General features: G+C 42.6%; 2 protein-coding genes across 5 annotated transcripts in view; one reads left to right on the forward strand and one right to left on the reverse strand.

The window, feature by feature from the left end:
• Positions 1–2,372, forward strand: part of CUNH17orf58 (chromosome unknown C17orf58 homolog) — a 4,952-nt gene extending 2,580 nt beyond the window's left edge. The window contains exons 1-3 of one of the 3 annotated variants that reach the window (XM_029567619.1): positions 61–207; positions 319–513; positions 1,481–2,372. In XM_029567619.1, the coding sequence (XP_029423479.1) occupies positions 366–513; positions 1,481–1,671 (339 nt within the window). In that variant the 5' untranslated portion in view covers positions 61–207; positions 319–365 and the 3' untranslated portion in view covers positions 1,672–2,372. Of the gene's footprint in view, positions 1–60; positions 208–318; positions 514–1,480 lie in introns of those variants that run through there. The other 2 variants (XM_008841608.2, XM_029567618.1) reach the window with 2 other exon arrangements.
• Positions 2,373–5,259: 2,887 nt separating this feature from the next.
• Positions 5,260–14,044, reverse strand: part of Bptf (bromodomain PHD finger transcription factor) — a 128,540-nt gene continuing 119,755 nt past the window's right edge. For both annotated transcript variants that reach the window (XM_008841615.3, XM_008841614.3), the window contains 2 exons: positions 13,299–13,485; positions 5,260–7,329 (listed from right to left, as the gene is read on the reverse strand). In XM_008841615.3, the coding sequence (XP_008839837.1) occupies positions 7,293–7,329; positions 13,299–13,485 (224 nt within the window). In that variant the 3' untranslated portion in view covers positions 5,260–7,292. The remainder of the gene's footprint in view (positions 7,330–13,298; positions 13,486–14,044) is intronic.

The raw sequence follows: 14,044 nt of genomic DNA on the forward strand, positions 1-14,044 counted from the left end.
TGCGCTTCACCGCTTCAGGCCCCGCCTACCCCGACCGGCCGCGCGCCTCTAGCCCCGCCCACCCCAACCGGCCGCGTGCCGCAGCCGCGGCCTCAGGACCCGGGCAGCCACAGTCTTGGGGGAACACGGAGCCCGACGTCCAGTCCTGTGCGCGCGCCTGCAGCGCGGACGCGGACGAGCTCGAGGCCTACTGCGCTAGCGAATTCGGTGAGCGCGCCCCGGGACCCCGCCCGCGCGCCCGCTCCCCGCCCTGTGTCTTGCAAGAGTCGCACGCACACGAGGAAGTGTAACGCTGTTCTCCAAACTCTTTTCCAAAAGCAGCGGTGAATGGAATCGTGCACGACGTGGACGTGCTGGGCGCAGGGATGCGGCTGGTGACGCTGCTGGTGGACCGCGACGGGCTGTATAAGATGAGCCGCCTGTACATCACCCCGGACGGCTTTTTCTTCCGAGTGCATATATTGGCCTTAGACTTCTCCAGTTGTCATAAACCATGTCCAGAATTTAAACCTGGTATTGAAACTGACCCAAATGCCCCGTTCATAGATGTCTTTTATACTATTGGGCGCTTGACTGATGCAGCTGGGCTTCCGTAGGTCACCCCACCCCCCTCCCTCTTTTTTTTCTTTGCAGCGCTAGAATTGAACCTAGGGTCTCACATACAGGGCAAGCACTCTGCCACTGAGCGATATTCTTTTGAAATAGGCTCTTATCGGGCAGAAGAGGCTAACCTCAAATTCATGGCAATCCTGTTTCAACCTCCTATGTGTTGGGTTACAGGCAGGGCTCAATCCCAGCTTTTTTAAGAAAACTATTTTATTATTTTTATTTTATGTGTATGCGTGTATTGCCTGCATGTAAGTAAGTGCACCCATGTCGTGCAATGCCCTTGGAAGACAGAAGAGGCTGTCAGCTCCCGTAGAACTGGAGTTATGGACAGTTAGCTGTCATGTGGGTGCTGGGATTCGAACCCTGGTCTTCTGCAAGAACAATGTTCTTATCTGCTGAGCTATCTCTCCAACCCCTCAATCCCAGCTTCTTAAGGAAGAGTAGTTTAACTAAGGTGTAATTGGTAGGAGTGGCAGGGTACACCTGTAATTCCAGCACTCAGGTAGGATGCCAAGGCCAGAAGTTCAAGGTCATTCTTGGTTAGATGAGACGCTGTCTTAAAACAAAAATCCCAAACCAAACACCAGTATGTTGACAAGGGACTTATGGTGAAACATCATTGCCAAAGGGGATACAGTGTTCTGCTGCACAGCCTGAGCTGAGGAACACTTTTTGGGAGTGCTAGCGTTGGGAATACTCTCAGTTCTTCCTAGACTGAGTTTAGATCTTTGTTCGGTGGCTGTTCACAGGCTCTCTCTTCAAAACATTTTCCACCTGCTGCCTTAAGTCAAGCTCAGGCACTCCTTAAAGGTCTCAGCTGTGCTTCACGGCATTTAAATGACACCATTTCTATTTTGGTTATTTTGTTCAGGCAGCAGGTATATTGTGATGGGTCACATCTACCAGAAGAGACGACAGCTTCCTGCTGCTCTGCTCCAGGTCCTGAGAGGGCGCCTGAGACCCGGAGATGGACTGCTCAGGAACCCCAGCAGCTACGTGAAAAGGTTTAACCGGAAAAGGGAGAGGAAAGTACGAGGTGCCACCCACACCCAGTGCACTTGAACAGACCACTTGGCACCTGTGAATCCTGAGACTTGGAATTCAGCAGTAAGAAAGACCCATCTTCATATATCAAAGTCTTCTGAAATTGGGCCCACAGCTACCTTAAGAGCAACGTGCGCAGTTCAACCCACAGCTACCTTAAGAGCAACCTGCGCAGCTCTTGAGCTCAGGGGCAAAGTTACTCCAAAACACTAACAGACATTGATTCACACAGTTCAGACACTTGAACTGCCAGTCAACAGACCACTACTTTGTGCTGTTTTTAAGTTATTTTAATTTAATATTCTTTAGTAGAAATAGTTCACAAAACATTTCTTGAATTTCAATATACAACTTTGAATAGTTATGTTTCAAGTCAAATTTTGTACTTAAACCATCCCGTTTAAAATTCTGTACGTGAGAATAAGGATAGGAAGTCAGAGTCATTTACATATTAGATCAGACACTAGCGGCAGAGCCCTGACCAAGTATTACAACTTTACATTTCAGGGGCTTAAGCAAAACATCATTCAAAACAAGTGTTCCTGAGGTATCAAAATGTAAGATCAGGTGTATTCTCATCTCCTTGCTCCCAGTTACTCATGTTTTGTGCTAAACTGGAGCTATCCAGTGCTGCATGTATTCTGTGCTCATGTCATTATTCTAATGAACAAGTATCATGTTTGTGTTTTTAAAGCAGTAAATCTTGCCTTGAAATCAGATCTCGGATGCACCTGGCTTTTTTTAGCCTCACCTGGCCTAGGTTTGAGAAAAAGCTTCTCAGACTTTACTTCCCAAACCCTGGAAACAGTATTCATGAGTGACAGCTCCCAGACCAGTGAAGTGTAAGCATTTTCTGTTTGGCTTGAAAAAGCTTCAATTCCCCATTACATTTACATTTGATGATTTTATACTTGAATCCATAAAGACTGTAAGCCCCCCACCCCCCATCTCCAGGCCCCAGGGGATCAAAGTGTACTTCAGTTAATTTGTAGTTCTGTGAATAGACACTTAATGCAGGAAGATGTCTGTCACAGGAAAGCAGCACACAGAGACTAAAGTGACAGTGTCTCTAGCTGTGAAAAGTTTATAGCAAGGATGATGTCTGTCACTGGAAAGCAGCACATGGAGATAAAGTGACACTCAGTGTCTCTAGCTTTGAAAAGTTTATAGCAAGGATGCCTACAGGGAGTGAGCCTGGGGAGTTGATCCAGAAGTGAGCAGCCATAGCTGAAGTCATAATGAAGCCAGGCTTGGTGGCGTACTCTCTAATGTTGAGCTTGGGAGGCTGAGGCACGAGTTGAAGGCCAGCCTGGGACTACAGGAGGCTCTGTCTCAAAAAAGGGGGAGGGGGATTGGAAAGATGGCTCAGCGGTTAAAAGTGTTGCTACTCTTACAGAGGACTGGAGTTTGATTCCCAGCACTCTCACTGGGCAACTCACAACCGCCTAGAACTCCAGCTCTAGGGGATCCGATATGTTCCGGCCTCCTTGGGCTCCTGCACACGTGTGCATACCCACAGGCAGACAGACAACACACATATACACATAAATTTTTTTTAAAAAAAATGCCAGATCCCTGATGTTCAATATACTTGGAGGTCACACATTTAGTATGTACCCCCCAGAAATATGTGCAGGCCAAATGCTTTAGAAACTGCCTGTAAAATTAGGGCCATCATTCAAGGCAGGGTCTGTCTGCAAGGTGACCAGTGAGGCTCAGTCAAGATAGGCTAGTGATGGGCAAGAGACCTGAGGAGACAGTAAAGAACCCGGGAATTCCAAGGTAACAGAAAAGGTTAGAAGAATCACCTATTCAGACAGGACCTTGGTTACAATCTTTAATTTTATGGGAAATCTTAATGAGCAAATTCACTGTTGTCTCTAATCTTTTGTCCTATTTGTAAGATTTTTTTCCTAGCACATGCGTATGTGTTGCAAAGACTAAAGGGCCTTTTTTACCTACATGCACACATAATAGTCCCTCATAAATAAAGGTCTTAAACTTGTCTTTTGGCAGTGTTCATCTCTCTTGAAATCATGTTTAAGGTGGCCAAGCACATACTGACTTTGGAAAAATCAACTTGCTGTCTGCAATGCATACTCTCAATTTCTGGATGTACTTGCAAATGCAGCCAGAAGTTAAAAAAGGACTTTACCATTTTGAAAATACAACACTACTTTAGTTGAAATTGGTCTAAATTGGATCAAGTGATATGACCTGAGAAATGTCTTTCTCAGAATCTCATTCTAAGTATCAAAAACTGCCTTAAGGACCACACACTAGAAATACGCCCTGAAGACCTTCCTGCATGGACTTAGCACTGCTTTGCTCAGGAGAGACCACAGTTCCTGTTAGAAACTTGAAATCCGACAGTGCTGAGGACCAGCCTCACCATGGCAAGAGTGAACCTGTCAAGCCCCTGAGTGTGCAGCCATCAGGCTGGCTCTTGATGTCAGAAACACAAAGAAGCCAGAAGCTCTCCTGATACAAATGAACAGAAACAGGGAAAGAACTTTTATTGCAGATTTGAAGGAGGAAGGTTACAAAGAGCAACACATTTCAGGGACCCTAAACAGCATTCCAGGCCACTTGAAATATAAAAAGATAATTACGTTTTCCCTTAGAAAACACCCCCAAAAGATCACAGTATCTTTAACCTCCTACTGCAGGACAGCAGATACAAACCCTACAAAATGTGGACAGGAGAAAAAAGCCTTATGAAAATATCTCTTTTGGTCTCAAAGACTGTGAATTTGGAGATGAAGCACAGGAAACAATAAAAATATTTTTAGCCAAAGAAATCTATTGGTGTAAATTAAATACAACTTTCAGGCCCAAAGACCGGGGTAGAAACATCTGAACAGTATCACAAATATACATGGTATCACTAGGATCTCTGAATATAAACCAGCACAAGGGTCTACCGAATAGTAGAGGCTTGCCAAAGAATACTCAGAGAAAAGCAGCTCTTGAAAGGAGAATGTATGTTTTTCAGAAATTCCCTTTGAAAGACTAAAGCTCTATAGTTTGATAAAATTATAAAATGTCTCTGTATTTATATGGTGATAGAAATTGCAAGTCTTTATACCATTAAATACATACATATGAAATTAACATTTTCCTGATCTCAGGATTTCCACAAAATCCCCCCCTCTTTATTTGTACAATTTGGCAGTACAACTTCAGAAAATATATCAACTGGCAAACCAAGCAACCAAGCAACCAAGCAAGCAACCAAGCAAGCAAGCAAGCAACCAAGCAACCAAGCAAGCAACCAAGCAACCAAGCAAGCAACCAAGCAAGCAACCAAGCAAGCAACCAAGCAACCAAGCAACCAAGCAACCAAGCAAGCAACCAAGCAACCAAGCAAGCAACCAAGACCAAGCAACCAACCAACCAAGCAAGCAACCAAGCAACCAACCAAGCAGGCAACCAACCAAGCAACCAAGCAACCAACCAAGCAACCAACCAACCAAGCAACCAACCAAGCAACCAACCAACCAAGCAACCAACCAAGCAGCCAACCAACCAAGCAAGCAAGCAACCAACCCCAACCAACCAACCAACCAACCAACCAACCATTGTTTCATTAGAAACTGCACAAAATCCAATGTCAAAAACATTACTTTTATTTTTTTAGGATGAAATGTCCTATTACGTACAAAAAGAATTTTTTAGAATTCACCACAATTTGTTAAAAACATAGCAATCTATTGCCTACAGGTAGGAAAGTTCTTGCTGCAACAAGTTTTTTATGATTAAGCCCATATATGTATGAATAAATAGCACAGAAATACTGTGACATGATGAGATGCAGAATAACATTGTAATTCAGTAAAATGTAGAATTCTTGCATCGGCACAGTGCATACAACATGGAACATTTTTTTTTTAACTAAAAGGACAAAATAGGCTGTATTTAACTACTTCCATCTTAATATTTTAAGCAAAAAATTTGTTTCCATATTGAGCAGTTAGTTTCTTTAGTTTGTAAGCAGAGCTTTATACAAAAAGGAACGGGCTTCAGTTGAGGAAACGTATACACCCAGAGGAACCTATACACCTGAGCCTGTCATAAGAGAGTTGGGAACTGTAGCCATAGTTTTCTTTTTAGAAACTAAGGTCTGGGGAAGGTTTTGCATAGCAGGGCAACGTGAAACAAGAGACTTTTAAAAGACAAAAACTAGGTAAATTCTAGAACTCAGTAGGACAAAGCTAGTATGAATTAGTGCAAAGTCTAGGGAAGTTTTTGCAAAGCTGCATAATCCAGCTCTGGGAGTTTTAGAGAAGCCATTAAGACAACAGCAACACAATGGGTAAGGTCAGAACATGGAAGGAAACGTGCAGCGTACACCTTCTCTGCTCTTTCTACTGCCTCTCCACTGCGTGTACTCCTCTTCCCTATGTGGAGCAGTTAACCCAAACACCCAACAAAGAGTACAAATGACAAGTCACCTAAAAAAATGCCCTTCATACACTATAGGTAGCTGTTTCTAACTAGTAATTTGCCTACAATCACACAGAGCATGGATGCAGGCCATGTGTACTGTGTCATATTAGCGTTATTACAGGTATGATCAACTGATGAGTTCCCTGGAGATTTCCTCTGATGTGGTGACAATGGGCTGGGATTCTGAAAGGGAGGGCCACTGCCATCCTGGAGAAACTCAGGTCTGATCAGAGCCTGTTGCCTGCCATCTGTGGCGACCCTCCCTCTCCCCACAAAGGCTTAGTTTAGAGATAATCATTAGCGCACATTCAAAGAGACCTCCATCTGTGGGAGAAAAATTATCTCCATTTATTTTGATTCATATACATCCATATTTGAATTTTAATACAAAAAGAAAAAAATTAGAATCTGACAAATGTTTACAAACAAGATACCTTCAAATAGATTTTGCTCATTTCAGCCTGGTGCGGAGTAAATGACAAATTGTACTGGTATAGTCAAGGCAACGAAGTCTGTAGTCCAGGACCACTGAGCCCAACCTTTCTGCAAGCTTCATTTTTCTCTACCATGAACAATAAAACTCATTGTTGATTCCCAGTTGTGTGTGCACATGTGTACATAGCAGCTCCTTTCATAGAAAGAAAAGACATCTAGAGGTCGTCTTGTACTTTACCTACAGGAATCATGATAAGATACAGGATGGATACATGGAACCGGGGCTGGATTTTATAAGAAAAAATAATTAGCTGACAAATGAGGGCAGCAATAAAAAAGCGTCTTTTTTGCAACAATAAATAAATACAGTCAAAAGTTTTCTGTGAGACTCTAAACCAGCTTCTTCACTGAAGAGCAGACGTGGCATTTCCATGGAGTTACACTGGACCCCATAGCATCTTTTTTTTTCTTGCTTTCTTTTTCTTTTTTTTTCAATAAACAAAGTTTTCCCGCTTCTGCCACAATAGTAAAACCATTTGATCTTGACAAGATAATGGTGTCGTTGACTTTGCTTTTCCTTTGTCCGTTGGACAAAATTGGCCAAGAATACAATTGGACTGTTATGACCAATAAAAACGAAGTTTAGGTCAAGTCTTGTCAGGATAACCTGACTAAAAACATCTGGCTCTTTAATTTAAAATAGTTCAGACAACCAGATTCTTGCTGTGTTTTAGGTTAAGTTTACACGCTGAACTTTAAGAAGCTGTAGACTGCAGTTTGTTGTTATGAGACCTACAGAATACAGAAAAAAGGGAACAATTAAGCACCCTTCATTTTTGAAACAATGATGCTTTATATGGATGCCAAGGTGGGTCTGAGGGAAGCAGCCATATTCTTTCACTCACCCTTGGTGAGCAAAAATAAGAGAATAAAGAAAACTTTAAACTATAATATTAAAGCTTTTCACTGTACATTAAACATGGTAGCTCACTGGAAAAAGCCAAGGCTTAAAAAAAAAATATATATATATATAGTTTGTTTAATAAAGATTATACAGAACCCATCCTTTCTTCTATGCATATGGGGCAAGAGGAGAGACTGGCTACTGGGATCTGAAGAGAGCTATGACTGTCCTAGGGTAACAGGATGGGGTGTTAAAAAAAGAGAAGTAGCAATATTAACATCATATTTTTCTATTAAAGTCCAGAAAATCTTCTCTTTTCACAGTTTTATTCACAATTTTTGTCAGTAAACCAAATTACTGTACAGTTACCAGGACTAAGTCGTAATACTTTATATTGCAATCGTAGATAAATACAGTATTCCAGAGTATACAATCCTTTAAACACATTGTCCAACATGGCTGCTAGAATAAAAACTTTTACCATATCTACACATCTTTATTTAACATAAAAAATTATATTAACTAATCTCAACTTTTGGGAGGGGAATTTTGATTTAGATAATCGCGGAGTATAATAAAACAGTGACCCCAACATCCAGTTCTGATTCCAGTTAAAAATTCAGACTAAAGATATCACAATCTGTAAGAAAAGAAAACACGGATGGTATAAATGATGGATCAGAACAAAGCACAGCAAGGAGAGTAATGCGTAAACAACACTGGAGATCATAAACTAAACAATGGGAGGTGTGGCAAGGGGCAGGCCAGAAACACAGAAGTAAATGAGCTTCCAGGACTGGCTAGGTCTTTCATTCTGTCTTAAACCTGGAAATGGCAGAAATTCAGTGAGCTGCCTTCACGGAGCTCCTCACATTGTAATTTTCTCTAGCAGAACAGAGCAAACTTTTAATTCGGCACCTAATGTTCCTTTATGCATACCAGTGCTTTAGTATACAGAAAGCCACATGAAGCAAACAGGTGGTGAGATGCCCTGCACACGTGCACATGCACGCACACGCGCGCGCACACACACAGAGCATCAAGTGGCTCCTTCCCTGGGGACCTACTTGCTAAGTAAGCCTCTATCTTCCTCAAATTCCTTTGTTTTGCTACAAGCCACAGGAATGTCAAGTGGTTTCTCCTCCTTCACCCTTTGCACTCTCTGGGATTCTGTCCCAGAATCCAGCTTGGCAGCAAGGGCAGGACTCAGAGCACCCATCTTTGGACCCCAACTACCTCCAAACGCCTTTTCAATTTAAAAAGGTAATTCTGGAAATTTAATCAGAGGACTAACTGCACAAGGCATGAACCAGAGAGCCTGGAGAGGCCTGTAAAGAGAAGCGGCCTGCCTTTACTCTCCTCTGCTGTCTGTACTGAAGGTCATGTTCCCTGGGAGCAATCACTTCCTCCTTTTACTTCTTTGGGTAATTCCTCTTTGCACATGGCTCTTTCCTGTTTTATCAACTTTATTTTGCTATGGCAACAGAGATCTGGACTAACCTAACCATTTTCCCACTTCCCTTTTTGAGCCCAATTTATTTCCCTAGGATTTAGCAATTCTCTCTCTCTCTCTCTTTTTTTTTTTAAAGTATTTTTATTACTTTATGTGTATGAGTGTATGGCCTACATGTATGCAAGTGTACCTGTGTTGTGCAGTGGCTGTGGATGTCAGAAGAGGGTGTGAGAGTCCCTGGAACTGGAGTTATAGATGGTTGTTAGCTGCTATGTGGGTGCTGGAGTTGAACCTCTAGGTCTGCTGCAAAAGTTAAGTGCTCTTAACCACTGAGCCATCTCTCCAGCCCCAGCAATTCTATCTTTAAGACCTCTACTCCCTAACTCTACATGCTGAAACACGTTGGGGTTCCAAAGAGCAGCAGTTTCCCCCCTCCCCAACAGGGACCTCACCTTGACCTTTGGAGTCAAGGGAAAGAAACTCTGCTGAGAAGCAGCCTGACTTTCCTTTGACCTCCAAAGATAAGCAGATTCTACCTGATAACCAGAGATTTTAGAAGCTGTTTTTCTCTCATCTTAAGAGGGAAAAAGTAAACACTTCCACATCCTAATCCTACCTGCTTTTCCTGCTTCCCCCTCCCTGATTTCTCCCCCAAACATTCCCCCCTTCCACACCCTAAAGCCCCCATATATAAAGTCCCAGCTCACAACCCGTGGGTGGACATCTTTCCCTCCCTGATTTCTCCCCCAAACATTCCCCCCTTACACACCCTAAAGCCCCCATATATAAAGTCCCGGCTCACAACCCATGAGCGGACATCTTTCCCTTCCCCGACGGAAAGGTGCCCCGTGCGAAATAAAGCTGTATCCCGCTGAGAATTCCATCTGTGCCTCGGTGCCTTCGCCCTCGCTCCCGCCCGCTCTCTACCTATCAAAACACAGTGCCTACACTCCAACTGTGGAAATGTTTTTCTCTGCAGCAAGTAGCTAGTTATTTGCTAAGGAGATATTTTCTATCCTGAACACTCTTTGGTTTACACAGAGTGTTGTGCTTTTTGGAGTCCAAGTAATTATCTAATTCCTGAGTCATTCACTCTCCCGAGACACTCCTGTCTTGGGAATGCTCCATTCTCCTGTTCCTGCCAAGAAAGCCCTTTCCTTACCTGACAATGTACTCTGCTTTCCCTCTGTACTGTGTGCTTTTTTTTTTTTTTTTTTTTTTTTTTTTTTTTTTTTTTAAAAAAAAAAAAAAAAAAAGAGGACGATAAATCTTTCACTGTGTAGACCAGGCTGGCCTTGAACTCACAAAGATCCGCCTGCCTCTGCCTCCCGAGTGCTGGGATTAAAGGCGTGCATCACCACACCCAGCTGTACTGTGCTTTTACATCTGTGCACAGGTGCGTGAGCAGACAATCGTTCTTCCTGAAGCTTTTGGACTTATTCTTCCCTTCCACAAGGACTGGTATCAGTTTAGTTCTTGATACTTCATGGCTTTTCTGTCGTGTCTTTTGTAGAAAAGCTTTTTTATCTCTGGCATTTTGACATGTCAGAGTGGTGTATGTGGGGTGATCTTATTTATGTTTTATATGTGTGAGTGCTTTGTCTGCATGTATGTAAGTGCACCACATGTGTGCAATGCCCACAGAGGCCAGAAGAGGGCATCAGATTCCCTGGAATTGGAGCTACAGATGCTGTTAGCCATCTGATGTGGGTGCTGGAAACTGAACTCAGGTCCTCTGCAAGAGTAGCCAGTGCCCTTAACCACTGAGCCATCTCTCTAGCCCCATGTGGGTGATCTTTTCCATCTGTCCACCTGGCCACCTGGCTTATTATATCATATCAAATCAAACACCTTTTCTACTCTCTCTCCTACAATACTACAAACTGCAGGAGAGCTTTCCTTTACTGACTAGCTTTCCACTGTCAGCATGGAGAGGTTCTTGATAACTTTGCCCAACAAATGACTGATTTTTTTCTTGGCTTTCAAGCATTATGCCCATTTTCTTACATTAATCTTTTGATAATTTCCATTAAGTGAATATGGGACATAGTAAGATTTTTATTTCAGTTTTCATCTCTCCACTCTGAGAGGTTCCTTGACCTTAACTTTCACTACTTGCAGCAATTTTATGGTCCCCCCAAATTATTCTACCTTATTCTTGAGTTGTCTTTATTCCCAATAATCTGCTGACCAGGATACAGGTGCAGTGTGCTTGACTGTTTCTCAGGGCATGGGTTGGAGGTGTGTTGTGTTTTATAGGACACACTTTGTTTTTCTCTAGAATCTTTCTGCTCCACCCTGAACTCTGGTTTTCCTTACATGTCTGGCTGTCCCTGGGTATCTGCTAACACTTCAGAAGGGTAAGTTACAGACAGCTATCAGCCTGACAGGTGATATATGTGTGCAGGGCTTACAGACTGGCAGTTATTTGTTATTTGAGACAGGATCTTGTTTATAATAATGCCCACGCAGATCTCCAACTGGTAAGCTCAAGAGATTCTTCTATTCAGTCTCCCAAATAATTGGGACCTAGCCTTGATACTGGGCTGGAAAGCTTTGCTTTAGATGAGGACTGAGTTTTTTTTAGAGTCTGAATGGCATTTTGGGGATGGTTCATGTTTGTCATGGGACAACAGCCTTTTTGGGACGATGAGCAGCTTCTCTGGCCTCAATCTGCTAGTTGCTAGCACCACTCCAACACGGGTACATGAATCTCAGGCTATTTTCTCTTATTTAATTAGATTTTGGAATCTCCATGTGGGGCTCTCTGGGGCTCTAGTGGGTAGCATGCTGTCACCTCTCCTGAATTCTCCAGTGTCACCTCTCCTGAATTCTCCAGAAGAATCTGGGTCATGTTTGCGCTGGACTCATGAGTTGATCCTTTTCCATCTGCTAAGTGTTGATGAGATTTCAGTGTGCTCTCTTTCTTCTTTCTTTTTTAAATTTTTTTCTGTTTTATGTGTATGAGTATATTGCTTGTATGTGTGTAAGTGCATCTGTGTCACACAATGCTTGTGGGGGTCAGAAGGCGGCTTTGGATCCCCTGGAACTGGAGTTAGGTTGGTTATTAGCCACCATATGAGGACTGGGAATTGAACCCAGGTCCTCTGCAAGAGCAGCCAGTGCTCTTAACCACTGAATCATCTCTTCAGCCCCCTCTCTTTTTTACTGAGTTCATCTTTTTAAATAGATAAAATTTCTATTCTTGCCCCCCGCACCCCCGATAGCTCTTGGTAACTATCTACCTTGCTATGGGAGAAGAAACATGAAACATACCCGAAGACTTTACTCAGAGGGAAATTACTAGGTAGAACACTCGTGTATGTGTGTTATACCAGGGACTGAACCCAGAACCTGGGCATGCATGCTAGACAATTCTCTATCAATGAACTTCCCCTTTGGCCCATAATACTAATAACAGATATGGAACCTTTTAGAAATTAAATTAGATAATCTATAGATACACAGGCCCTAACAGCCAAGTTCTACCTAGTCTGAATGTTTAGGACTGATTGAGCTGGTGGGTGGGTGGATATGGTATGGTGAATGATGATTCTCAAGGCTCCAGGATGCTGGCAGTTAACAGCAGTTACCACAGGAAAGGCAGCCAGGCCTCACTGGGAAGGAAGAAACTAACTCATGTGCTTGAGATGGGGTTGAAGTTCAGAAACAAAAGGGCATAAAGGTCACAGTAGCTGAATTTCATGCAAAGTTGCTCAATGTTTTTATGGTTTACAGGTTCAAAAAAGTCTCTGAGGACTTGAAGTCTAGCACTGCCTACAGAAAACCTCTCAAGAAAACTAGAGGTTTATGATTTCAAAGACACAGCACACACAACTCAAGGAGGGAGTGCTTAAATCCTCCCTTACTGTCTTTTCCCTTCAAATGGTCATTTTGTATTTCTCTGATAATTGGCTCAAGGAGAGCAAGAGCTCTCACTGTCTGTCCACAGGCCCAATAGGCAGAATCTTACATTCTATGAACAGCCCTAAATGTCCTTTGCATTTTATAAAGGGACTTTAATTTTAAGCACTTCTGAAGCAGATGCAGCAATCTGTTATTATTAGGTCTGCCTCCTGTCTCAAGTAGTATTCCAAAATATTGTAGTTTTTAAGTTTTTATTTATTTTTCGTCTTTTTGAGACAGGGTCTTCCTGTAGTTCCAGCTGGCCTGGAACTTACTTTGTAGACATGCTGGCCTCGAACTCACAGAGATCTGCTGGCCTCTGCCTCCGAAGTGCTGGAATTAAAGGCATGTGCCACCACGCCTGGCTAAAATCTTTTTAAAGTTTAAGGAACTTATTTCAAGGAACAAATTTACTATGAACACTTGGCCAATTCCTTTAATAGAACAATGCCATTTGAAGAAATGATTTAATTCAAAATATTGAACACATGTGCTTACCTGCTAGCCTTGAATCCTTTCAATTTCTGTACAAAGAATGATTCAAGAACCTCTGCACACTGGTAAAAAGGGGAGTCACTTGGATTGTAGTAACGACAGTTATCAAAAATTTTGGTCATATCTGCCACAAATTCCGTCAGCTTTTCATAATATCGTTTTTGTACTCTTTCTTCCATGGTGGCAAGATCTTGAAAACACAAAATGTAAAACAGTTTCAAAGCTTTGAGGTTTTCGGTGTGAACATGTCCTGTAGCTCCATGAAGTCTCTACACTGCTCAAACACTTCTGCAGCTGAGCTGCCACCCCTGCAGATGAGGTACAGACCCTGATAGCAGGTTAGCATGTTCCCAATCCTATTTCTGGCTGGGGTTCTTAAACACAAATCCTGGTCACTGTTTTAAAAAGGGTCTTTATTTTTATTTAACTATATAGAATAGTTCTTTGTTCATTTAACTACTTTAAGTTAAAGGAAACCATGCCAACAGGGGCTATGCATGTAGGATAAATTGTCTATTTTGAAAAGTATAATATTAAATGCAATTCCGATGCTATATTTACAAAAAGAGCTCACAGAGATTCCCCTGCCTCTTGAGTGCTGGGATTAAAGGCATGTGCAACCATGCCCAGTATTTCTTTTGTATATGTGCATATATTCGTGTGTAAGCCTGCTACAGCAAATGTGTAGGGCGAGAGGACAACTTGGGGAGAGGGGCTGCCTCTCTCCTGCCACCATGCTGGTCCCAGGG

The sequence above is a fragment of the Nannospalax galili genome, unplaced genomic scaffold (genome assembly GCF_000622305.1).
Source record: "Nannospalax galili isolate Female #2095 unplaced genomic scaffold, S.galili_v1.0 scaffold661, whole genome shotgun sequence".
In the NCBI taxonomy this organism is placed as follows: domain Eukaryota; kingdom Metazoa; phylum Chordata; class Mammalia; order Rodentia; family Spalacidae; genus Nannospalax; species Nannospalax galili.